Source organism: Gymnodraco acuticeps, unplaced genomic scaffold (genome assembly GCF_902827175.1).
Source record: "Gymnodraco acuticeps unplaced genomic scaffold, fGymAcu1.1, whole genome shotgun sequence".
Classification (NCBI taxonomy): domain Eukaryota; kingdom Metazoa; phylum Chordata; class Actinopteri; order Perciformes; family Bathydraconidae; genus Gymnodraco; species Gymnodraco acuticeps.
Window position 1 is genome coordinate 328,422 of NW_022991960.1, and position 25,379 is coordinate 353,800.

Sequence of the window (25,379 nt, forward strand, 5' to 3'; positions counted from 1 at the left end):
TCCAGTCTGCCAATCATGGACTCTCACAAACAGAGAAATCATACAGGATGAATGACTGAACTTAACCACACAGAACAATACATTAGGACACACACAAGAGCAAAACCCAGAGTTAATGTTTTTACATCTTACCACTCAAAAGTCATGTCAAAAGCTAGCAGGCCTGTTTACATGACCATGATCACATCCAATGCAGTGCTAACCCCCTATCAGTTTGTGATGAGTTTAGCATTAGCCCCATTCTGCTTTCTTACAGTGTGAATCTATCAGTTATCGAGTGTCATGTGATGTAAACTCAGCATGTAGGACGTCCAACAGCAGCAGGATACAATCACATGTATTGTAATGACGAGTGAAAACACACACACACAAATAAGTCACTCTCTCATGAGTAAAGCAAGCTTAATGTCCAAGGATAACGTTGATTCCAGCAGAATCAAATGAGCCTGGTGAGAAACTGCCTTTGTTTCTCACCAGGCTCATACTTGCAAAAGAGAGAGAAAGAGAAGATGAATTTTGCTGAGTGAGAGTTCAGGTTTAGAAAGTCTTTAAACCGAATATCACATAGATGACATTCAAATATCTTAAACAGCAACTGAAATAAAGGAAGACACTTCAAATCATTTGTACTTTAGACCTGCAGACAGTGCAGGAAAGAAGTTCATTTGATGTGTTTTTATTTTATTTTTGCTGTTATATTTCCATTTAGGCCATTTTTACCTCATCTACTTTATTTGAAACATTTAGCACTAACACTAGGCAGAGACTCTATGAAGTAACTTCCTATAGGTTTTGTTTCTTTACTGTTCTGTACAGCTCCATCACAACAGACAACACTGAGCACACAGGAGACAAAAACATAGAGATGAACAAAGAATGCTCCATCTAAACAAGAACGCTAATGTATTATGACAGACGGTCCGGTTTTCCTGTCTCTCATGATAAAAACTGACAACATGCTTTGCAAAGATGTATTTTTAGGACAAGTTCACCATGTCTAGCGATCTGCTTCTTCTCTGTTATTGAAGTTTATCACCCTGCCGGTATGCATGAAACCTATATACACATAAACATGATAATAGTGCAATCACAAAAGCAGTGCTGCCAGGACACAAGTGTTCCGTTTGACATGACATGTATATTCACTTTTCATTGAATTAAAACACATTAAGTGCCTGATGACACTGCACCATGTAGTGAACGTCTATCACATAATGATAATGGTGATTGACTACTGATAAATGTATCGCAATATTTATACATTTGCTCTCCTGCTAATACAAACATGTCATACTGCTGCAGCTTCACAATAAAAGCTTCTAACTGGTTGACTTGTATAGTAAAGTAATCAAAGGAAATGTTATGTGTTTGCCAATAAGCTGTTTGCTTTCTTGCACAGTGCAGCACAACCTCAGATCACGACTGCTCACAGAATGATTAAAAAAGCCAATTAATGCCTGACGTCTTGATTCAAACGACAAAAGTTTGTTATGCCAACCCAGGTACTATCGCACTTGATGAGTAAACAGGAAGGGATCTTAAGGATTGCCAATTTAAAAAGCACTCCTCATCATACACCGTCTTTCTTATGCAACAGTCACCCCTGCTGTACGTTGGACGGATTATTTCACAACATGTTTTTATGACTAACAGATAACCCAACTACCTCCCGTTGCTAGGCAACAGTGGTTTCCCCTCCTCCTCATCTTTTCCTTTTCTCCAATGCGGTAAGAGGAGGCTGAGCTGCTGCCTGGTGATCGACGAGGTAGATTGATGCCTAGATCTATAAACATAACCCCCCCACCAGCACAAGCACCACACTATTACTGGCTCATTGAGCATCTCCTAAGGCCAGGAACACGAGCTCTGACATCCAATATGATTCTGCTCCGAAAGTGTTCCCGCAGTATCCGAGCATCTGTATTATTAGTGATAACAAAGCATGACATCTGAATCTGTATTGTGGCGACGGGAGCTGGGAGCAGAGCTGCTGATTGCACTGTGGGTGATACGATCAGTAATGACACAATGTTATGAGGCGTGACCAATCTGAGATGAAGACATTGCTGCTTATGTTCATGTGGAAACTCAGGAGTCTGATGAAATGAGTTTGATACAACAAATCTTAAATGTTTGTCATATTACAGCATTGAGTTGCTGACACCACGACAAAAATTAAATCAGCTCATAACATATATGTCATATTGATTTGACATTGTGTTCACTTTAAATGATTTTAATTCAACAACAAAGTAAAATGTTTAGCCACACTTAAGCAGCATGGCTGTATGGAAAGCGATGTAGGTTTGTTTGTCCACTACTTTGGTCCTGACTGAAATATCTCAACAACTATGGGATTGATTGTCATGATATTTTGTATAAACATTCATTGTCGCCAGAGGATGATCCTACTGATTGTGGTGATCAAGCGTGAAGTTTACATTCATGGTTAAGTGTGAAATCTGCATGTGAAAAATATTGATTATATCTGCTCAAATATTTTAGGGGTTTTCCTAATGCTGACAAACTAGACAACCAACACACAAACAAACCTCAACATATAACCTCTTTGGCAAAGGTAATAAAACACATCACTAAGTGTCCCTTTACAGTGACTGGTGTTCAGCAAAAGTTACATATTCGATAATGTTAGCATGCTAACATGCTAAACTACTTGTTTTTGTCTTGGAGCCAGCAATATGTTTCTGTAAATAACTAACCAAATATTCAATGGAATGAGGCTATACATCTAGAAAAATTAACACAAAATGATAATACAATACATGTGCATTTAGTTGCGCTTCTTGCATTTGCAACAGTCACACTATAATACCCACCACCAATACCACCACCACACCAAACCACCAACATTAAACTGGAAGAGGACAACCAATAAATAATGTGTCGAGACAAGATGTGAACTTATAAACTTTCCAAAAACAATCAAGAAATGTGTCTCAGTGATGTCGAGGTGAAAGGGAGGTTGATCAAAAATGCAGAGGAAACTCAAAACCAATGACAACCACCCACTGAAATCAAAAAATCACAATGCAAACGAGACCTGACAACAGGAGGGAGTAATGACCAGTCACCAAGCACAGGCAGGCAGGCAGGCCACCAGAGACCACAGTTATAATCATAAAAGACGAAAACCAAAAACCAGAGTAGGGTGAGAGGAGGTGGGGAAGGTGAAGGGGGGATGATTAGGGAGGGAAGAGGAAGCCTGGTGGACATTGACGTCAGGTCGTCCTTACTTCTGTTGGGGGAGTTCCAGAGCGTGGCAGAGGACTTGGACAGCCTGTTGTTAATGACAGGGTCCACCTGTCTCGGCAAGTTGACCGTGGAGGCCGAGCATCTGCCTGCACCGGAGAGAACGCAACAGACAACAACTGTTCACAAGACGGGCGGAGTGCAGGCGAACCCAGCCGAGGGCTGCCGACTCCCCTCGCTGTGGATCAGGAGGAGATCAGGGACCATTCTGAGGCTCTCATTAACATTAAGGAGGAGATTATTCTGAATTCAGACGTGGGGGGAGGACATTTGAGGAAAGCATGGGGAAGGGTGTGGTATAGTTAGAAAACACATTTAGAGAAGGCATGGGACTTGTCATGTCACCATTATCCTGGCCAAAAGAAATGGGATTTACAACATTATACTAATCATACTTAAAATTAAAATGTTTAATTAGAAACTCTTAAAATGGCACTGAAACATACTGAAAGCACTTTACCTCCAAATCTGTTGATATATCTGAATCCCAGATAGGATAAATATTTTTTTAGAGAACACACTTTTAAATGAAAATCAAGAAACCTTAAATAATCATAAAAAAACGTTCTATCTGCATAAATTAAGGATAAAACTAAAATACATTGTGGGACTCGGGTTCATTTCTACAGTACATGACCATTCCTCTTTCCTTTAAATTAAGCTGTATTTTTTATTTCTCTACCATCATAGTGAGCTACACAGGTTTTCAAAGTCACTCATGTGAGGATATTAACGATTATACTCATAAAAAAAATTCTTTGCAAACAATTATATGTTTATTATGAGTGTCTTTTTATCCCAATCCTTTATCGTCCCATCCCCATTATAGACTGAACAAAAATATAAACGCAACACTTTTGTTTTTGCTCCCATTTGCTCACTATCACATATTTTTTCAGATTTGTGAACAATATTTGAGAGAAATGGTTATTTTGTGTATATAGAAAATGTTTTAGATCTTTGAGATCATCTCATGAAAAATGGGAGCAAAAACAAAAGTGTTGCGTTTATATTTTTGTTCAGTGTAGATCCACAGTTTTTTCTGCTACAACAAATCAGCATAACATATCACACACACATGCTTCTCACACACATTCACTATCTTTCACACTTTAAATTAGAGAAACCTGTCTTGACCTCGGTGTCACAGATCCAAAACAGGCGTCTCGTCACATGTTTGAAAAGGGGAATAAGCTCACAGCTCTCTGAGAAAACACTGTTCACACTGCTATTCTAATGAATTCAAGGCAGTTTCCTTGTTCCATTGACATTCGCTGAGGAATTACAAGGGTTGAAATGACTGAGTGGGGTCACCTGCCTCTGGTCCCGCCCTCATGACAGCGAGCCCTTCAGAAGTTATTTCCTTACATCAGTTAGTGGGACCAGTGAGTCACAGTCTGTGCAGCGTTGCTCAACAGGAAGGCCTGAGTAACAGTGAGGATGTGATATACATCCGTGATATATATTCCTGTAATTGTGTTTGAGTGTCTGTGTGATTATGCTTGATTTAAAACTCACTTTCTCTGCGGGAAGTGTGGTTGAGTCCTCCCGCCCAGGACCATCTCTGCTGGCGGATCTCAGTCCACGTCTTCTTTGTCGACCTCTTGATAGCGGACTCATATCTCTCCTGGAGGGACCAGAAAGTTAAAAACGATAGTTGAACGCACAGTATTGTATAATACAAATATAATAGTAATTTTCTGCTACAATATGTCATTTTCTAACCCTAATCAAAACAATAACGAAAGAGAAAGTTAGAGTACCATTTTGAAATAGCGAAGGAATTAGCTAGGTTAGCTTGGATGTTTTAGCCCAAGATACAGTACATCATTTTACTTCTTAATATTTCTGTTTAGAAAAAATAAATCATACTAAATGATCAATAACAAGCCATAGAAACTTTTGTATGTGTATTTTCAAAGTTTGGCCAGAGCTAGGCTAGCTGTTTCCACCCTCCACTAGTCTTCATGCTAAGCTAATAGCCCACTAGCTGTGACTCCAGATATGAGAGGGGTACTGAGGAACTTAATTCTTAGCAAGAAAACTAATAATTAGAAGGGGAAATAACCGTTTGGTAGAAAATACTCACGACTCATAATAAGCACGTGTAACTTGTGAAGAGGAGTCACAAGATGATATTGTTGCCTTAGAAAACTGTTTGCTGCCAAAACATTACAGCTGATATTCAGGACTGGACCAAATCCCTGATAAACAGCCAACTACCAGTTTAAATAAATACTGGCATACATTTGACTTGTCCACCCTGACTTCAGTTAACACAAGATATTTTAGAGGCAGGAATCACTTCTCTCTCTGTCTACGAAATAAATATGTCTGTGTTATCAGCATGAGAAATACATTAGTGGGGAAATTGACGGTTAGATATGTTCTATAGTAGCTCAGTGTTAATAATTATTAACAAGCTTTAAACATAGCATTAATTGGAAAGCCAAGACTTTATTCAGTATCATTATTCAATCCATGTTTCAATGGTTTTGACCCTCATGAATGACTGTATTCTCTCACCTTGTTCTTTTCTAGTTTTTGTCTCTGTTTCTCCTCCAGCAGAGTTCGGCGTTTCTCGGTCTTCAGCCTCTGCTCCTCCAGTTTTCTCCTGCGATCCTCCAGCTGACTCTCCCTCAGACGTCGGGCTTTATCCTCTTTCTCCAGCCATTGGACCTTCTTTGTGGCTGCAGGGTGACCACAGAGAGAGAGGTTAACATTTAAACAGAAATTCAGAATAGATGGAGAAAAAAAAATATGGGAAAGTTGGAAAAAAAGGTTGACAACGTCCCATTTGAGATATTTTCTTTTAATGTTGTGATTATCTGAAAAGTGATTTGTAAGCAAAACCCATGCTATTTATTTATGTAATGTCAACCACTTAATCTTCAAAACTCATAATAATAATAATAATAATAATAATACAACATGTTTTCTATATGGCACGGTTATGATATGATGTTAGGAAAGGCCTTTGTGGCTCTTTAAGGCATGCTCATAATGATGCAAGTTACCATCCTGATGTTTACATAGTGATATTAACTGTTAATCATGTTAGATTGGTGTGTTCAGCATGCTGACAATGAGCAAAAAATACAAATTACAGCTGAGGCTGTAATTTGTGTTACAGCCTCAGTGTTAACATACATTTCATGGCAATCTATCCAGTCTTTGTCAAGAAATGTCATTTATACCCACAAAATGATGGGGGCACTGGATGAACATTTGGGAGAGTTATTTCACGAGATCAATCAAAATGTTGGTACTACAGAAGATTCAGGGAAGTGATAAGCTCATTATATCTATCTTCTGGAGACCCTGATTATCAGAACCAAATTTCACAACAAGAATATTTGTAATGACAGTCTACAGTATGTGAAGTATAGTAATACTTAGTGGAAATAAGTGATTTAAAGGAACTTCTCCATCAGAGTTTCAATGAACTCTTGAATCTTGAACTGAATGGGTGAAGCAGATGGAAGCTGCTGAGTTCATTACACTATAATCCTGATAACAGTAAATAAGCAGAAGTTTCCCGCTGTGTGTTACAGCTCCCTCCGGCAGACGCCTGCTACTCTCTGTTCATACGCTGCTGTGGCTCATTGCTTTGAGGAACAATTCAACAGCAATCAATCCTCTTGAATTAAACTCCATGCATATACTCTACCCTTTTTATATAACATATTTCAGGCAGTGTGGAGAGTATGATGATGATGATGATGAAGGTTGGTTACATGCTGGATACAACAAAAGCAATAGCATGGCATGATTCAATGTTACCTCATATTGCTGGGAGTTAGACAGCATTAGTACTGCAAGGATGTAGCAGTGTGGTTAAGCAAAGACCTTTTTTTGTATCAAGTTCAGTATTCTTTAGCTCGTCTTCATTAATGAGGCGCACAAGTCTGAGCCTCATACGCAATGAGAAAGCTTTCTTCATCCTCCATGAATCCAATTCCTGAAAACATCCTATTATGTGTGTCTGTGTTCCGAGCAGCAGGATGAAAAATGTGTCTGTTTAATGGCTTTTCATTTTCCCCTTTTGCAGAGAAAGCTAAAATATTCGAGTTGCAGTTACATAACAAAACCCCAATCCTTTATTGTTTCTTGGATACATGTAAATAAAACAACATGTTTTGCGACCTACATGCAATTATATGCATCCTGGGCTGAAGAAATGGCATGCTCCACATTAAAACGGCTTAACGTTTCACCATGTAATTACAGACAGAAGCAGACTGCAGTAATCTATACGGACGCTGAGTAAACCTCAGATATTATCGATAAAAAGACGGCCGAACTCCCTTTCTTCTGTGCTGCAGCATGACCACATTATTGATGCTAATGAAGGTAGTAATTAAATATAATCTCTGTGAAAGGCCTGCTCTCAGTTTATGGTAATGATGCTCATTTATCACGCCCTTGTCTCTGTGGGGCGCTTCTGCGGGTAAACGCCCCACAAGCTATGCTCTGATTGGCTGCCTACATCCACAGGGAGAAGCCTTGTGTTGTACAAGTATAGTCTTTCAGATTTTTAGACTGGAAAAATCTTTTTATAGGAGGGAAAAGTTTCATTCTGCAGCCATAAAGTAAAACCATGATTTAAGGTGTGGGACACGCATGCTGCGCAGAAATGCAGAAGAACATAAAGTCAAACTTAAACAAAACATAAGTGGAAACATTAAAGTTGAAAATGAACTGCTGAGGGTTCAAAAATGACACGCAATGACAGAAAGGTAAAAACATATTTGAATCATGGAGGGCTGAAGAAATGTCATAACTGTGATTATTCCCAAATAGCATGACGGCACAAATGCTTCATCGGGTTTTAGTGAAGCCCCTTACCTTGCAGCTGAGTTTGCTGTTCTGAAAGCCATTCAAGGAGAAACAATAAGAGACGACAATACTTGTCAGTCATACCAGAGCACAGTGACAGAGGAAAGAGAAATGTTAATACTAGATAAGGAACAGAAGGTGTACATGCAACAAGTTGGTAATTACAATGTCCAGCTTCATGCATCACAAACTGAGTCTCTTAAGTAATCAAATTTGTTCAAAGAAACATATAAAATATTCGACAGTTTTAGTATTTCTTACCAATATATCTGGCTCTTTCCTCTCTCCGCTCCTTGGCAAGTTTCTGTCGTTGCTCTGAGCTCATCGAATCTGTAGGGAAAAATAAAAAATAAAGCTCTCATTTGAAACGTACATCTTAAACCTCCAAAAACTAATTATATGGTGGTCACTTAGGGGCAGAGAAAGATGAACACTTAAGTAACAAACTCTAAAACATTTGCTTTTCAACACATCAAGCAGTTACTGAGCAAGGTTTTGTTGTTATTGGAAGTATTGTTTGTCCCCCATATGAATGTACGAGATATTCATTTTCTGAGTTGTTTAGCTCCAGGTTTGGTCTCCACCACCTCCTGATGGAAATATCTGTGTCTTTAGCTGCTTAATGCTCCACTTTAAGCACCAGCTAGTGGCTAACTGTGTCTGCCTGCTGCTGAGCAGGTCGATCAAAGACAATAAAGTGCTCAGTTGAACTAAGGAGAACTACTTCAGAAATCTAGAAAGAGCTTGGGGTATCTGATTAGGATTCGTTTGATACGCCTCCCTCGAGAGGTTTTCACGGAACTACTCTAACTCGGAGACGACCCAAGGCAAAGGCAGAACACGCTGAGGGGGATTACACATCCCATCTGTCCCGGGAATGCCTTGGGATCCCTCAGGAGTAACGGGAGAAGAGGAACACCTGGGATACAGACATGTGGTGGCACAGCTTGCTATCTAAAACATGTCAACAGAAAGGCACCACTTGTGAGACTGTCCTGTTACTTTACATCAGTCGACAATATGTTTTTAGTGAAACAATAGAAGCGACCCAGTTAAAAAGCAGCTGAAGCAGATTGTTGACACTGTTTCTGGCTTTTTATATGTGTGATTATAATATTATATAATTATATTTTAAAGCTGTGAGCATCATGAGCGCCACCCCCAAGATTTGATTGTTTTCCGTTGAATGTTGCTGATTAAAAACAAGTCTTTATCATGTGGCTTTTCGATATATAAAACCTATATCTGCAGGTTTCATTCATTGATTCAGTTAATCAGGTCAAAGCAGTTCCGTCTCCTCATACACTCACAATGTTAAAACTCTTATGCAGGTCCACTGTAACTGGGAATATCCTCTTGTTTTTCTGCTGCAGTGATAATCAGCATGTATCTGATACACTCTAAGACGCAGCGGTGAAACATGAGGATTTGAGCGTCTCTATCTTCTAGAAACTGGGTGTGAAAAAAACACGGCTGAAACCAGGACCCCCGGGGTGCACGTCTGATTTTGTGGTTCTCCTTCACGCTATGTAATATGTATGATGTATTCTCAACCAATCACGGCGCCCTGCAGCACTTCAGCAGTGTCTCCATGGCAACCTGAATTTCCTCCCCACCTTTCGGAGAGTTTTTCCGGCTGCGCACTTCAGTCTGCCTGACATGCAGACGCTATGAAGTGCAGAGAATAAATAAACCTCATCAGTCTGGAGGTCTTGTACTTGACACTCAATGCTTCAGTCTCCCTCCCCATAGCACAGGACGATTTGGCTTGAGCCACTACCATCTGTCTGGTGAGAATGACTCAATGTACATCGAAACTTCCATGAGGACAAAGAGTGAAAAAATAGCCACAGTTTCATACATTTAGGGTCTTTTTAGGGGGTTTGAAACTTTTTTCCCTGATAATGACGGAGGCGGTGTAGTGTTTTATGTGGAGCAATTAAGCCATTTCAAAGAAGCAGGTTTTTAATAAATGAGATGAGGAAGCCAACAGCCCGATGGGGTCACATGGCCAGCAGCTGTAGGACAAAATGCTGACTCCACATTCTACACCTCAGCAGCAATCAAACAACTTACCAAGTAAAACAAAAAAAGAACGAGCTTGTAACAGAAGCAGCTATTTTTGCTGCTGCCAGTTTCAACACTTGTAATTGTAGCTTTTGTGATTGCAACCATAACACAAACTAAGGACCACTGTGACCTTGCATTGTGTCTGGTTGACAGCCATTCAAGTGTGCACCATTGTCCCCCTGTTGCATCACTCTGACTTAATTACCTCATTATCTCTAAGAGCCAGCATCCTATCTGATCACTGCACTCATCTGCCTCCAAATGAAGCACAAAAGTACCAGCAATTGTAGCAGTCCCTTTCATATTTTTGCTTATAAAAGGAAAAAAATAACAAACTCCAACTGAAAGCAGCAACGTGTAGTATTTGAAAATGTTCTTCTTTTTTCCTTGTACTTGACCGGCCAGCACAAAGGGAGCTGACCTTAACCCCACTCAACACCTGTGGGATTCACTGGCAGGAGAAAGGCCTTATCACTATACAATCAGCAGCTGACATCACTCATGCTTTGCTGGCTGAATGGGATACAATACTCAAAAACCTTAGAATGAAGAGTGTAGTAAGGTTGCATTCATATCATAAGGATGTGCTAATTTCCAAAATCCCGATCATGTTTAACAAAATATTCCGCTTCAATTCGTATTTGTTGTAAGCCTTTCAAAAATAACATTTGTACTGCTTCTACTTGATGCACAAGAAAGGGGGCACGCATCTGTTTTAACAGGGCAGAGATTTAACATGTTGCTGTCTTTGACTTTGCAAGCTTACCCAGGACTGATGTTATGTGTTTGTAATTCATATTTATCAGCAAAAACCTCCATATGTCTACCTTTCTTGGGTTGAGGGCTGCTGCCCGGGGTGGAGGGCCTCACATCTGTCTTGCAGGAGGCATCTGTGTTGGTGGGGGTCTCTGTGATGGGGCTGGAGTCTGTTTTAGGAGAGAGGTCTGTGACGGCGGAGTCATCTGAAGTCAGGATGTCCTTCCCCAGAGACTTGTCCCCATTCTGGATGGACTGAGACTCCGTCTGCAGAGGAAGAGCTGGAGGAAGAAAAGACACAGATTGATTAAGACGAGTTACCATAGATGCTTTATTAAATGATCTGTCATGTCACACAATATTAAAACACCATGATAATGCATAGTTTCCTTTGTGCTGTCACAGATGCTTTGTGACGTCTAGTTGCATCACTAGTATGTTTTCCATTGCTAGTGACTGTCTGTCTACATCCATTTGTGACGCACCTTCACTATAAGCTTGGAAATATTTGTGCTACTTCATTAACGCAACACTTCACCTAATTAGAAACCATTAACATCTCCTTCACATGCAATTCACACACATCAGTCGATGTGCAGCACTGCACTTCCCCCTCCGTCCCTGAAGGTTTTAGAGCTGAAATAAAGGGCCTCATATTACCAGCTGTAGACACACCGCAGTAGGTGAGATAGAAGCATGGGAGGAAATCTCAGTTGTCTTTGAAGGAGTGGAGCCAATTCAACAGATTCTCTGAACTAAAAAGGCGGCATATTTTATTATACACATTGGTTTTTCCTATGGGGCAGAAGAAAAACACTAGAGTTTGTTGTGTTGATTTCAGCTTCCCTAAAAAGATGAATGCTTACACAGTTGTTATCACAGGGATAATGAATGATGATTGGTTGAATTATCCCCACAGAGCCACCGAAACTGGAGTCTAAATCCCCTGACTTCACTGTGGGGCAACACAAACGTTCACGATAAAAAAGTGTTTAAAGTCATTATTTATGTGAAAATTATACTTTTTTTGGTTTCTGCTTCTAAAATAAGTTGCTTTTCACTGTTTTAAATTATTTTTGGTTAATGTTCAGGTTGTGGACTGTTGATGGGACGCAACAAGCATTTTGAAAATGTACGCTAAAAGACCATGTTTATGTTTAAAATGTGAGAGATTTGGGCTGCAGGTTGTGTTTAGAACAGGCGGTCCATTTGAGGTGCCCACTGCCAAGTACGCGGGTTCCTATCTGGTTCGCCAAACATTCGGACAATATTCTCCCCTCTGTCTCTCCCGTTCACCACCATATCTATCAATCAAAGCACTCTCTGGCTCAAAAAATACAACATTTTACAAATAAAAAAAAGGGAGAGATTTAACACAACTGTAATTGAAGTTTGTCCTCGAGCTTTTACCATGTTTGGTAACTGCATGACTTGAACATTTAATTTCAAATCTAAAGTTGGCATTGAACCTACTGATTAATCCATAATAACAATAATCTTTACTTGTATTCAATCATGTTTTGTATAGAATGAAGGCCTCCTTATGAAGACTTCCTCCACACAGATCCGGTCACGAGGCCAGACTTCCTGACCTCTGACCCTTACAGAGGACGACAGAGAGGCAGAAAAAAGCCACAGAACACATCCTGTTTTAATCCCTTCTCAGACTCTGTTTTCACACTCAGGCTATTGCTTGTTCGACTCCCCCCCCCCTTCCTTTACCCTCTCTGCCTGTCACACTGACAAAGATGGAGACAAACAGAGCAGTGACGCATGGAGGGGGTACGGAGCTGGAAGAAGAAGAATTAGAAGAAGAAGGGACAATTTGTGCACTTCTGAAAGGACATGTGGAGAGTGAGAAGAGAGGTTTATAGAGAAAGGGGAGCTGGGGGACAATGAGAGAGTGGACAAATGGTGCAGCATAATGACGGAGGAAGAAAAGGAAAGGATTTGAAAAGACGAAAAAAGGAGGACAGATAAAGACAGTAACAGCTAGTCCCAGAGCTGGAGAAATAATGAGACAGGAGTTCAGAGACAGTGAGGTAAGAAGGTGAGAGGCTGCAGGCTCCAGGCCAGATCTCCTCTGCAGCCAACAAGGGGCAGATGGAGCGTGAAGCTCTCCACAGGCCCGTCCAAACGCTCACCGAACCAGATGAATCACAGATTAACACTGGGCTCCTCTCCAGACACCCCCACTGTACTTCAGCACAGAGCTTAATGCACAGCATGAACTCCAGAATACTAATGGAGGAATGATAGGGAGTGTGTTTACATCAGAGAGTAAGAAAGAAATACATGGATGGATGGCTCCGCTTCCACCTGATGTTGAAGAAAGGATTAGGATTTGGTTAAAAGAGGATTGCAGTGCTCCTCCTCGCCTAAGAAGATTACAGTGTGGTAGACTTGTGTATTTCATCAGTTTAGCAGCCTTACATGGCTGTAAGAGAGACTGAGTCCACATTAGGAATGATTAGCACAACTAAGACCACTTTCATTCCTAGAATTCAAAATATTCTAGGGAGGAAAAAGAGAATATAGCCTAAAGACAGGCAGATCAGGACATGACATTTTGTCCAACTGCAGTATTTTTGTATTACTTAACTATCATTTGAATTAATCCTTTAAATTGGTCGCTCTCTTTTTCCTTTTTTTGTTTCACCGTTTGTATAATGTTTTAAGGACTGTGGACTTTCACAATGTTTTGACAATCTGTATTTGTTGATTAAGATGAGTCATGGTACTTTTTAAGGGTAACATTTGACTTTAATGCTGTATAGTCTGAACAAAATAAGACTTAGCCCCCAATATAGGGCCACTTTATTTAACACCAATGTATAAAGGTTAGGCTTTTGGAAACCAAGTGATGTGTTGTGATGACAATCTGCGCAGTGATCCCTACCGGACAGAGGAGCAGATGTCACATGAACAAGTTTTCTTCAGTATTAAAATAATCCAGTGATAGTTGTCTGTAATTTCACGAGTCAATTTCATGATGACAAATTGTGACTGCTAATAGCTAATTCGGCATACTTTATATAGTGCCAATTTGTATGATGTAGCTAATTACTGGCAAAAACAAGGCTCAAGTGGTATCAGCATAGCTCACTGAACACATGGCAGCATTATACTTCCTGTGTCCCCTGAAGCCTTGTAGGAAATGTATTTCCAAAATGATTACAGACAAATAGGACTAGGGTAATGTCTGTGTCAAATGTTCACAATTGCTTCCAAAACTAACAACTCATTATAATATGTGAATATATCTCAATTAAATTATGTTCACTTAATTATAAAACATGTTTTCATTTACGTCCCGAAAACGACAAACCATACAGCCTTGCAGAACAACATGGTCAGCGTCAAGTTATCTTATCGCACATGATCAGCCATTCATGTGACAAGCTCCATTTAACACAGACACACACATTCAGCATGATGTTCACCCCCCTCCTACAGAGCTCCTGGTCCCCTCCACAGCCATCTCAGGTTTCTGTGCCACTGTGACAGACTCTGGGTTTATAAATAGCGATAAGCACCCTACTGAGAATGTCGGCCATAAAAGGGGCTGGCTCCTGTCGAGGCACCTTGGGGCAGCGCAGTGACCACAAACTGCAGCATGTGGTACGCCAGATTCACAGCAGGCGGAGCAGGGCAACTTCATTTGGTTTGTGTGTGGCCCACATTTTGGCTGCATAATCCAAATCCATCTGGCACAGAAAAGACTGTTTTAATCAATAACAGAATCAAATAGAGGAGGGCGTCCAAATGAGAGTTAACAACCTGCCAAACCGGATGCCAACGCCGACAGAAATTGACCAATGATGGTTAGGAAAAATCTGTAGACTGTTAGATATTATATGTTTTACTCTTAGACAATTGAGGAAATACTGTAGACTAAGGATGCTTATACTTCTGATTCACTTTGTGGAAATGTTTTTATTACTGTTTGTTGGTTTGTTTATTTGTGTCAGCAAGATTATGGAAAGACGACCTTGTCTGCGTTCTTTGAGTGCACTTTAGTTTATTTATTTTTTTGTTTTAATGTTTTTTATTTCTGACTACTGTTTTCTACCTTTACATACAACCAACATCTGTACCACCTGTGCGCAGTACCCTCTCAAAAATAAATTGCAGTGCATCACAAATAGAACTAGAAGAGCAATTGGAGAGCAAACATTAAAGTGATTATCTGCTATCTGTTGCTGTCAACCAAGTTGGGTTAAAATCGGGCCAGTAGTGTTTCCGTAATCCTTCTGACAAACAAATTGTACAAAAAACATGACCTGTTTTGAGTGATGTGAATGGTCTGAGGATTTTCCAGTATAGGTGCCTTGTAATTGACAACGTGGAGATGGGTCGTGAAGAAGATGTGCAGAATAAACACGGTAAGTCTGTGGGATGGGTAAAGATGATCGAAATATCGCATGATGGACATTTTGGTGGCGTTGGAAATGTAAGTGTGGCAGTAGGCCAACACTCATTTTCTATCTGCACTGCACCACTTCAACATTTACATTCTTAATCTTTATGCGTTTGCACACTGTTATAAAGTATTTTAGGTGAACAAAATAAGACTAATTTAGCTCAGAAAACAGCTTATATGGAAAAAGCAGACATTCACCTTTATGATTTAGTCATTAAGATACATACAATATCATTTTTCAACGTTCCTGGTTCAATTTGAGCATCTTGTTCACCCTCTTTGTCCTTTTTTTTTTTCAACATTGGGATAAAGACAGAATGTTCAAAAGAAAATTAACATGACCTTGAAATAGCTTCGATGCTTTTCAGTTATTTTGTCAACTAAACAATATCGATAAAGGTACGCTAAATGAAACGATAACCTTCATTGCCTGTTTTATTCAACTGAATTAGATTGAACTAGGTGAACATGTGAAAATGACAAATGAATATTGTGTTAACAAAGTTGCACAATGATATACTAACATGGGATAGATACATTAAATGACATCACATAGTACATGCACCTAGAGGCACTGGGGCTGCATTTGTATTCTGGAATAATTAGTTTCATGTAGGTATTACAAATTATACTTTTGACATCTACAAAATATAGTAAGAGTTTATTTATAAAAAGCTATTAATGAGTTGGGTGTTTGAAGGGAAGCATCACTTAAATCAGACTTTGTCGAAAGGGCGGAGGAGAGCAGAACCCCGTGTGGTGTGAAGCAGGTCAGCTCTATTGTTTGGAGTTATGTTCATTAGAGAGCCAGTATGGGCATGTTGTGTGTGAGAGTGTGAGAGTGTGTGAGTGTGTGTGTGTGTGTGTGTGTGTGTGTGTGTGTGTGTGTGTGTGTGTGTCTTTTTGATGAGTGGGACATGTTGGATCTGGGTCAGGACACCCTCAGGAATCCCTGGCATCCACATTCCCCTTGCACGTTAAACACCAAATGTGTGTCTTTATGTGTCTGCATTGTCTGCATGTGCCAAGGACTCAGAGGGTTAAAATCCTGCAAACCAAAGAGCTATGTGTTGTCAAAGCAACAGGACATTATCTGATAGATGTCACTTCCACAAAATGCAAAGTGTCTCCAGGAATTTGTAATATTCCCAACAAAAAAAACATATCTTGAGGCATCAAATCTCATTTTAGAAACTTTGGCAGGAAGATAATTGTTATGCTTACAAACTGTGCACTGCACATGTGGCCTTCGTGGACCACCTCTTCCTCTGTGCATTGCAAAAATAAAGGAAACGCTCTTGGGCAACAAGAATCAACGCCTTAGGGAAAAGAAGAGGAAGAACATTCCTGGGACACTGGTGTGCTGAGAGAAACAACAGCTCAAATCAAGGCTTCCTTTCGGATGTCTGAATAGGTCTAACCAATGAGTGTATGAATAAAAAGGGAAATACAAATCAAGTAACAGACTGAAATCCCCAGCTCTATTTAATGACAATCAAAAATAAAACAAAAGGTCATCGAGTCCAAATTCAATCATACATGATATAATAAACAAAATGTCAACTGCATGCAACTGCCTCGGAGCAGGCACAGAAAGGCTTCAGGCCTCACTAAACAAATGCTGTACGAACCTTTGAACCCCTCAGATTCTCCCGATATGCCGTGAGAGGTCTCCAGAATAAACAGCTGTGTTTGCAATGAGTCCCAGGTCGTAACAACAAGAACACAGCCACTAATCACTGTCACAGGAGAAGCAATGAGTGCTGATGATAAAAGAGAAACCTTCATTTTAAGGTTTAAATGACAGAGCACTGTGCGTCGGCTGTTAAGCACAATGTAGCATTTTATCTTAGGAGTCTGGCTGAACAAAATACGACCCAATGCGTCCTCCCTGTTGTCCAAAGCTGACTTAAAATTAAAGAATCATTTAGTGCAAATATGGCAGGTTAGCCATATTATAATTGACTAAATATTAAATTAACTAACATTCCAATAACCCTTGAGTGGCTCTGTGGTTTTAGCCAGCTAGCTTACTTACATAAAAACTAATTACAAAAGCATGAGTAGACATGTAAAACTAAGGCTTAAAGCTAAAGAGGTTGATCATACAAATATTCTTTGAGACCTCCCAAAAACTGCACAAATGATGGGATAATATTAAAGGTAAAATAACAGCCAACTCACATGTTGATTTAACTTTGAATCCAAAACTTTAACCACCCTTATTGTATTTAAGGAAACTCACACACAACATAAATCCCAAACTATATAGTCATGGTTAAATACCTTTTTTTTTGTAAGTTGGGTAAACTGTCTCTTGATGTAAACTCATATCCTATTTCCTGCCACCAAACAACCAAACATTTGGACTGACTTGTCACCTGACACAAGATGCTGGTTTATATCAGCAAACATCAGACACCACATGGGGGACCATTTACTCTGTATCTCAACCCCTCTGTGAAACAAGACTATAAAAGACAAGCTATTAAAGGTTAATATGAGTACTACATAATGAACATGAAAGCTCAAACAGATTCAGTCAGAACGGCGAGTGGCAGGAGACAGGATGTAACTGAACTGCAGAAAGGAGAGATCTCCAGATGCTTTTAACCACAGAGAAGTGGGTTACCCAGTCACGACGACGTTCAACAGAGCCAAGCATGAATCATATATGTATCATCTATTATTCATTTTTCCCTGCTTCTCTATCCACCGACTCAGAGTTGATACTGACAAATTAGAACAAAGGTGACGGAGTGAGAAAGGGGAATATCTCTGAACCGTTTTTATTGCAGGGTGTTGAGAAAATCTTTTCTGGGAGACAGAAGAGAGAAAATAGCTCAGACGTGGTTTGTTTTGACTGCAGCTGTAGTCAAGGAGTTTCACTTCTCTAGCCACGACCTCACCGTTCGGTCGTCATCTCCGTGGCTTAGCAACAATGACGAAGGCGTGTGATGTAAATAAGCACAGACACCATCTTTATGTTGAACGCATACGAAAGGAAGAAATAACAACTGACCTCCATAGTCAATCACTCTCCAAGATGCAAGGGTAACAAACAGAACAACGGCCACTACCTTAAAGAGTGACAAAGTGGAAAAGTGTTGGAGAATTTTTTTTTAATAAGTTTAGCTTTATGGCAATACCTCTTTGCATACTTTTGAAATGTATAGAAATTGGAGTATCAAGTACCTAAAGCTGTCATTCAATGTCAGGTCAAATTTCAATCTTGTTACCTCCACCAAGGAGGTTGGGTTTTAGGTTTGCTCGTCTGTTTGTTAGCAAGATTATGGAAGCGTCTTTCACTTTGTTGTTTCGAACGCCTGGCCTGCAGCTTGAATGTTTTGGTTCAGTCTTTCCGCTCTCAACAAACCTGTTTCTAGCTTATATTTTCAGCTAAAAAACTCTGACGCTAAAAGACGGTATGCTATATACCCATATACGATTATCATACAGACAAAGTAAGCATCTAACTTTGTTAGAATTAAGCATTTAAAAGCTAAAAGTGAGTGAATATTAGGCCTACATTCATCAGGAAACCAACAGTATGCTACTGTTAGCACAAATGTTCACTTACATTTGTTTACAGGTGGTTATATGTTGATACCGTGTGCGCAGTTTGATGCAGTGCCTCCAAGAGGCCAAACAAATATTACGTTGTCTACGTTGTTGTTGCTTCTTGTTGTTGAGTTTTCCAAGAGCGACCTTGCCAAAAAGAGAGACTCCTAGTCTGCATGTCCAATTAAAGTTTTCGTTTGTTCATTTTGGTGTCTATATAAAAAAAAACCTAACTCTTGATTGGCTTTGTAAAGAAAACTTCAAAGAGAGACATGACTGATAAAGCGTAATTAGGCTAAAGCTGTCCCACCACACTTACCCACTTGTTTTGGAAAGTAGGGCATAACTGTATGTGGCTGACTAATGTTGACCTGGCAGTGCGGTGAAGTGCAATTACATTTAATCTCAGCTGAGGTCTGGTTTTAGTGCTGCATCACAAACAGTTAACACAAACACTTAGACAGCTGGAAAAAAACTATTCATTTACAAAAATAGTTAATATCTCTAGTATGAAAATGATAAATAAGTTGCTGTATATTCATTGTGATCAATATAATAACAATTATTACTTTTATGTTTTGTGGAAGAGATGTATATTTGAATTGCACTTCTTGCAACCAGTACAGACTGCTTGACCTTTCTTATGCATGACACAGAAGATGAGGATAATACCTCTTCACTAAATCAACAGGAATAGGGTGCTGCAGCATCTGCCCTCTAGTGTTTTGCTTCATAAACATTTGATGTTAAATCCTTTTTAAAGAGAAATGATCAGGGATAGTAATGACATTTCCCCAAGGTCAGACAGGGGAAACATTTGACAAGCAAGACGCTATGTAACAGTCTGCATGTCTAAAAGAAAGACCTGACTGGCTGCAGCCAAAATGTACTGACATTTTTCTTGAACATTTTTGCATATCAATGCATTAAAGGAAAAAGCCAGGTGCTAGCTAGGTCAACCTGCAACTGGTGTTTGGGTGATGAAAAAGGCAGAGTGGCGTCATTGAAGGAGAGATTGCAGGTAATCAATTGACTGGTGCAGCAGGAGACGCTGCATTTTGAACTGCCTTCTTATCTGTTGTTCAAAACAAACAATCCATGTGGAGAGCAGACAAACACATGGAGGGGTTTGAAAAGAAAGAAGGAAAACATCTGACACACCACATGACGCATAACGCATCCTTACACAACTGAACGATTTTCTCGGGAATATGCACAGTTGTCAAATTAGTTTTAAGTAAAGATGGCTGAACATACACTTATTATTCTGGGTTGGGTTGTCCTGTCTTCCAGATTAAATGAGGTTGCAATATGATGTCTGTTAGCAGAATGCATCCGCCATCAACTGCACTCTAATATTAGAGCCTGTGTCCTGTGACTGAGAGGGTGTGTGTGTGTGTGTGTGTGTGTGTGTGTGTGTGTGTGTGTGTGTGTGTGTGAGAGTTTAAGTGGACATGAGCATCAAATGTAACTACATCCGGGCTCGTATCTCCACACACATACAAACAAGCATAAATACAGTACAGAGGGGGGGAAGGGGGGTACATCTGCTAGTGATTCCCCCAAGGTTGGAGTAACACATAAAAAAAACCATCTAGTACATACTGCAAGGCAGCATGGGTAATGGGGGGACAAGTACAGGCAGAGAGGGTTATACACTGAACAAAAATATAAACGCAACACTTTCACTCCCATTTTTCATGAGATGATCTCAAAGATCTAAAACATTTTCTATATACACAAAATAACCATTTCTCTCAAATATTGTTCACAAATCTGAAAAAATCTGTGATAGTGAGCACTTCTCCTTTGCCGAGATAATCCATCCCACCTCACAGGTGTGGCATATCAAGATGCTGATTAGACAGCATGATTATTGCACAGGTGTGCCTTAGAATGGCCACAATAAAAGGCCACTCTGAAACGTGCATTTTTGCTTTATTGGGGGGGTTCGAAAACCAGTCAGTATCTGGTGTGAGGGGTAGGGTTAGGGTTAGGGTAATGTTGTGAATCGAGTGGCCCGTGTTCGTCGTCCATAACATACGCCTGCCCATACCATAACCCCATCAACACCATGGGCCACTCGATTCACAACATTACCCTAACCCTAACCCTAACCCTCACACCAGATACTGACTGGTTTTCGGACCCCCCCAGACCCCCCCAATAAAGCAAAAATGCACGTTACAGAGTGGCCTTTTATTGTGGCCAGTCAGTTTAGCTTCGGTTGCTATGCTAACATCACCCATTTTATACCAGAGAAACATTCATAACAGCGTACTTGTGATGCCAAACAGCGTCAATTCAGACTGAAACACATTCACTTAAGGGGAATTGGGGATATGTATCAGCTGCTTGTGACAGTCGAACAGTGAATACTTTACAGCGGACGCTGCCGTGTGAGCTAACCCGGAGCTAACGGGAGAATGAACGGTACCACTTTACAATAAGACTACCCTTATAAAGGGTTTACGAATAGTTTGTAATTCATTTATTAATTAAGTTGTGAACACTTTATAAATGATTAATAAGCTTTTATAAAGACATGAGAAAAACAGGGCAACTGTGACCGTTTGCTTGCCAAATAGTGAGCCCACATTTATCTACTGCTAAGCCTTATATTGGCTACTTAGCTTACTTCGTCTTCTTCATCAGCCAGCATCCTTGGTGTCTGTTGCTCACTGAGTTGATCCTCACTAAGTAGCCAATATAAGGCTTAGTCATCTTACCAAATAGTGAGCCTGTGTTGATGTATGAATACTATGTTAGAACTGGTTTATAAATGGTTCTTAATGATTAATAAAGTGTTTACAACCTAATTCATAACCTAATTATAAACCCTTTATGAATCCTTTATAGCCTAAGGGTAGTCTTATAGTAAAGTGGTAGGCCTACCGAATAAACTCCCGTGGAAGAGCAGCACTGCAGCGGTCGGTAAATGCCGCTGAAACACATTAATAAATAATGAACCACGGCACTCTGGAGAAAAGTACAAGGTTGGAGAAGTCGTTATTTAATTTAATCTGGCTTCGTAGTCCCCCATTGTTGTTGTTGTTGTTGTTGTTGTTGTAGTGAGCGCCGTAAACGGTGACGTCATGACGCAGCAGCGGCAGCACCAGTCGGGCTCTGGGCGGTGTGAACAAAATGGGGGCTGAACGGAAAAACTGGTTCCGAACCAGAAAAGCTCTAGCATGGAGCTAGAACGGGAATCGCGTTGGTGTGAAAGCCCTAAGAGAGTCAGTTTCTTGGATCCGTGTCACATCAGGTTTCACCCCTGACATGGGAGCAGCAGGTCTGAGTCTGAGAAGTGAACGTCAACAAATCATTTAACACCAGAGACAAATCAGGAGAAAATTCACTTTGTTCAAGTCAAGACCAATTTGTCTTATTGGACTGTCTCAGTATCACATTGTAACTGGATCTTACAAAACCAATATCTCATCTTTCTGATTGTGCTCAAATGTCGCTCAGGTGACATTACAAGTAGTTTTGAATTAGCATTATGGAAAGCGATGCTTCCAATTGTTCCCGTTTCCAATAGCCATATTTCAACAAAGAACTTCCATGCATTCATTTGCACCCCGAAATAGCTGTGTAAATATAAAATGTATAAATACGCAAGACATTTTAGGGGACAGGAAGTGTATACCATCTAGCATCATCTTTAGTTAGAGCATATTTTTTACGCACAGGAAACGCACTAGTTCAGCTGAAAGCAATACAAAACATCTATCATAGGAAACGGTGGCCTAAATAACACTCAACATTTAAATGTTAATTTCCTTATGATTCTGAGAGTGTTTGATCTCGTATTACTGCTCTAAAAGAGTCCCAGATGTGTAGGTGTTGCTACAATGACTCTTATCAATTAAATGTGATATGACAATTCCTTGTATGACTAAACTCTGCCTCACACCGCTCTCTAACAGGATTATGCTGCTAACAGGATTATTATTCAGTATGTATCAACATCCCATTCATGATTTCTGCTTTTTTATAGCACGGGAAACGCAGGAAAACATGACTAATCTGTGCATAAGCGCTTAGCGAGCTACATCCTCCTTCTGCTTTATGCTCAGAAGCAGCCGAATGGAGCATTTCCTCTCCTTTCCTGTGAGAGGCTGTGATTTATAGCATCTGGTCACAGGGACAGCTGACGTGGAGTGTTGAAGGGAGAGAGCTCTGGCCTCCTCCTCCCTTCTTCTTCAAAGATTCACTTAAACCAAAACAATCTTGCCTAAACCTGGACTCCCTGTCCAGGTTCCCAGACTCATTCTAGCTGATCTCATCCTCACAACCCTCCCACCCTGTTGAACAGGCATGTGAGCCCCCAGGACACAAACAATAAGACACAGTAGTCAGAGCTGTGAGAACTTGAGCCCTGTCGGACTGCAGGAGCTGAGAGGAGCTTTGTCTTACAGTATGTTTTAGCTTTAGCCTTTCAATGCTAACAGAAAGAAAGTATTAAAAAATGCTGTCATACTTGAAATAATGATTACACAACCAGCAGTATATCAAGAGACAATTCATCTGCTACAATTTGTATTATTAGTTGATAAGTTGATTGCAACCCCACCCCCCCCTGACCCACCTTTGGAATGTATTGTTTTACTCTTGGCTGGACATGCTAACGCTTGCAACGTATACTGCCATTATTTGCTGTATGGTACACAACATGGGACATCCCGAAGAAACATGTTTTAAATACACAAGGTACTGTCAATAGCGACAGATTTCTTTATACATTTAACTTTAGAAATGTCCACCCACAAAATTACGCCGTACAGTATGCAGTTCGACAGCTATGTTAAGCTAACGTCCATACGCTAAGTACAGCTAATGGTCATGTGTTACAATAATTATAAGTACAAATGGTAAAAACTGTCTTGGTCTGGCTTCACAAATCCTCTTATTGTTGTTATATATTTTTTGGTTTTGGCCAAATAAAACAAGACAATTACGAAAGTATGTGTTAGTTGAGGACCTATACGTTAGTAATGCAACTCTTTAATGGCTTACAAACCAGGCAGAGGTTTTCTCTGAGTTGAATTGAGTAGGGCTAATGATAACGGCAAATCAAAAGCGAGTGGGAGGAAGGTTTCTGGGCCAAAATCTACATTTCCAGCCAGGCTGTAATGTTGAATTACTGCCAAGAACACAACGTCAGCATGACTGGGAAGCTCTCGGGGCCAAAGGGAGTCCACGTCTCATGATTACTTCCACAGAGGAGCATTGACTCTGACTGCAGGGCTGGAAAAGCCAGTGACACTGCAGATAACAACTGTACAATTTAAACTCCTTTTACAAACAAGCGTAGAGGTTTTCTGTCTTCACCACACAATAAGCCGGGACCACTCCTATTGTGAGACCTAAACAAAGGCTCTTTGAACAAGTCATGTCTTGGAGAGTCAGACTCCAGCCCTTGCAGTGTTAGTAAGAAAGGAAGCTGCAAACTGTATTCTGCAACATTGACTCTGACACACCAGCAGACAGACTCTGATTAAGTGGCGTAATGTCTCTGGTTGACTGGTTTCAGGGGGTGTGAGGGATGACAGGAGGTGTGTTTGCATTTGTGTATGGGATTACATGCATTAGGGTTAAACCGAAGGTCCTTCAAGCTCAGAATTTAATAAATCACTCTGATATTGGGATTATGAGTCTGCAGGCTACAGTAGGCTGTACAAAAACAAGCAAACCATTGTTGGATTCAATATCTTCTTTTTTATTTTTTCAACAATGAGACTCAGAGCTCAGGAAGAGTCAGAGTGTAAGAATGTTTCTGTTTATGTAACGCCGCTGCCTTTTTCGGCATCTTGCATTGCTGAAAACGTCACATGTTGATCAACCCTGTCGCATGCTGCAGATCTCACCGGAAGGCCTGCAACCAAAACATGCTTTGTGTTTCACCTCAGATCACTTATTGATCGGTGGATTTGTTCAAGAACAATATGAGCTTGTTGAGTATTTCAATAAACAATAAAGTCTCATGATTAGGCTCCAAAAGAGAGATTCCAAAGTTGACAACCATGCCTCAAAAACACAGGCTGTCGACCTCCTCACCGTACACGCAGTATCCAGTTGACAGATTGTTTAAAAGCCTAGCTGTTCTACAATGAAAAACAAATACGCAGCAATAACTATTTTTTCTTTTGTGATGAGTGCATTGAAATGGAAAGAACAAACAGATAAATCATAAATCATCATGTTTCTGCCATCGCTCAGAATAACTTTGGACTAATTCTGACTATTGATTGTTCCAATATAGCCGGATCATCACTGCAACCTAAAGGAGTCAAGAACAGGATCAGTGTATTCATTAGTATGTCATATTTAAGCTTAAACTAGAACGATATATGGGTCAGATTATGAACATATCGTCAGTATCGAGGTACGAGTCCAAAAACATAAAAAAAGATTACGCTTTAGAAATGCCAAACAGCGTCATAACCATCACATCATT

The 25,379-nt window shown here is 40.1% G+C and overlaps 1 protein-coding gene across 8 annotated transcripts in view; it reads right to left on the reverse strand.

The window, feature by feature from the left end:
- The window catches only part of LOC117536023 (MAP7 domain-containing protein 1-like), a 40,173-nt gene that overhangs the window by 13,000 nt on the left and 1,794 nt on the right, over window positions 1–25,379 (reverse strand). For 5 of the 8 annotated variants that reach the window (XM_034200742.1, XM_034200740.1, XM_034200736.1 and 2 more), the window contains exons 2-7: window positions 11,007–11,216; window positions 8,371–8,439; window positions 8,119–8,139; window positions 5,797–5,960; window positions 4,789–4,897; window positions 3,255–3,359 (exon numbers count right to left, since the gene is read on the reverse strand). In XM_034200742.1, the coding sequence (XP_034056633.1) occupies window positions 3,255–3,359; window positions 4,789–4,897; window positions 5,797–5,960; window positions 8,119–8,139; window positions 8,371–8,439; window positions 11,007–11,216 (678 nt within the window). The remainder of the gene's footprint in view (window positions 1–3,254; window positions 3,360–4,788; window positions 4,898–5,796; window positions 5,961–8,118; window positions 8,140–8,370; window positions 8,440–11,006; window positions 11,217–25,379) is intronic. The other 3 variants (XM_034200738.1, XM_034200741.1, XM_034200743.1) reach the window with 3 other exon arrangements.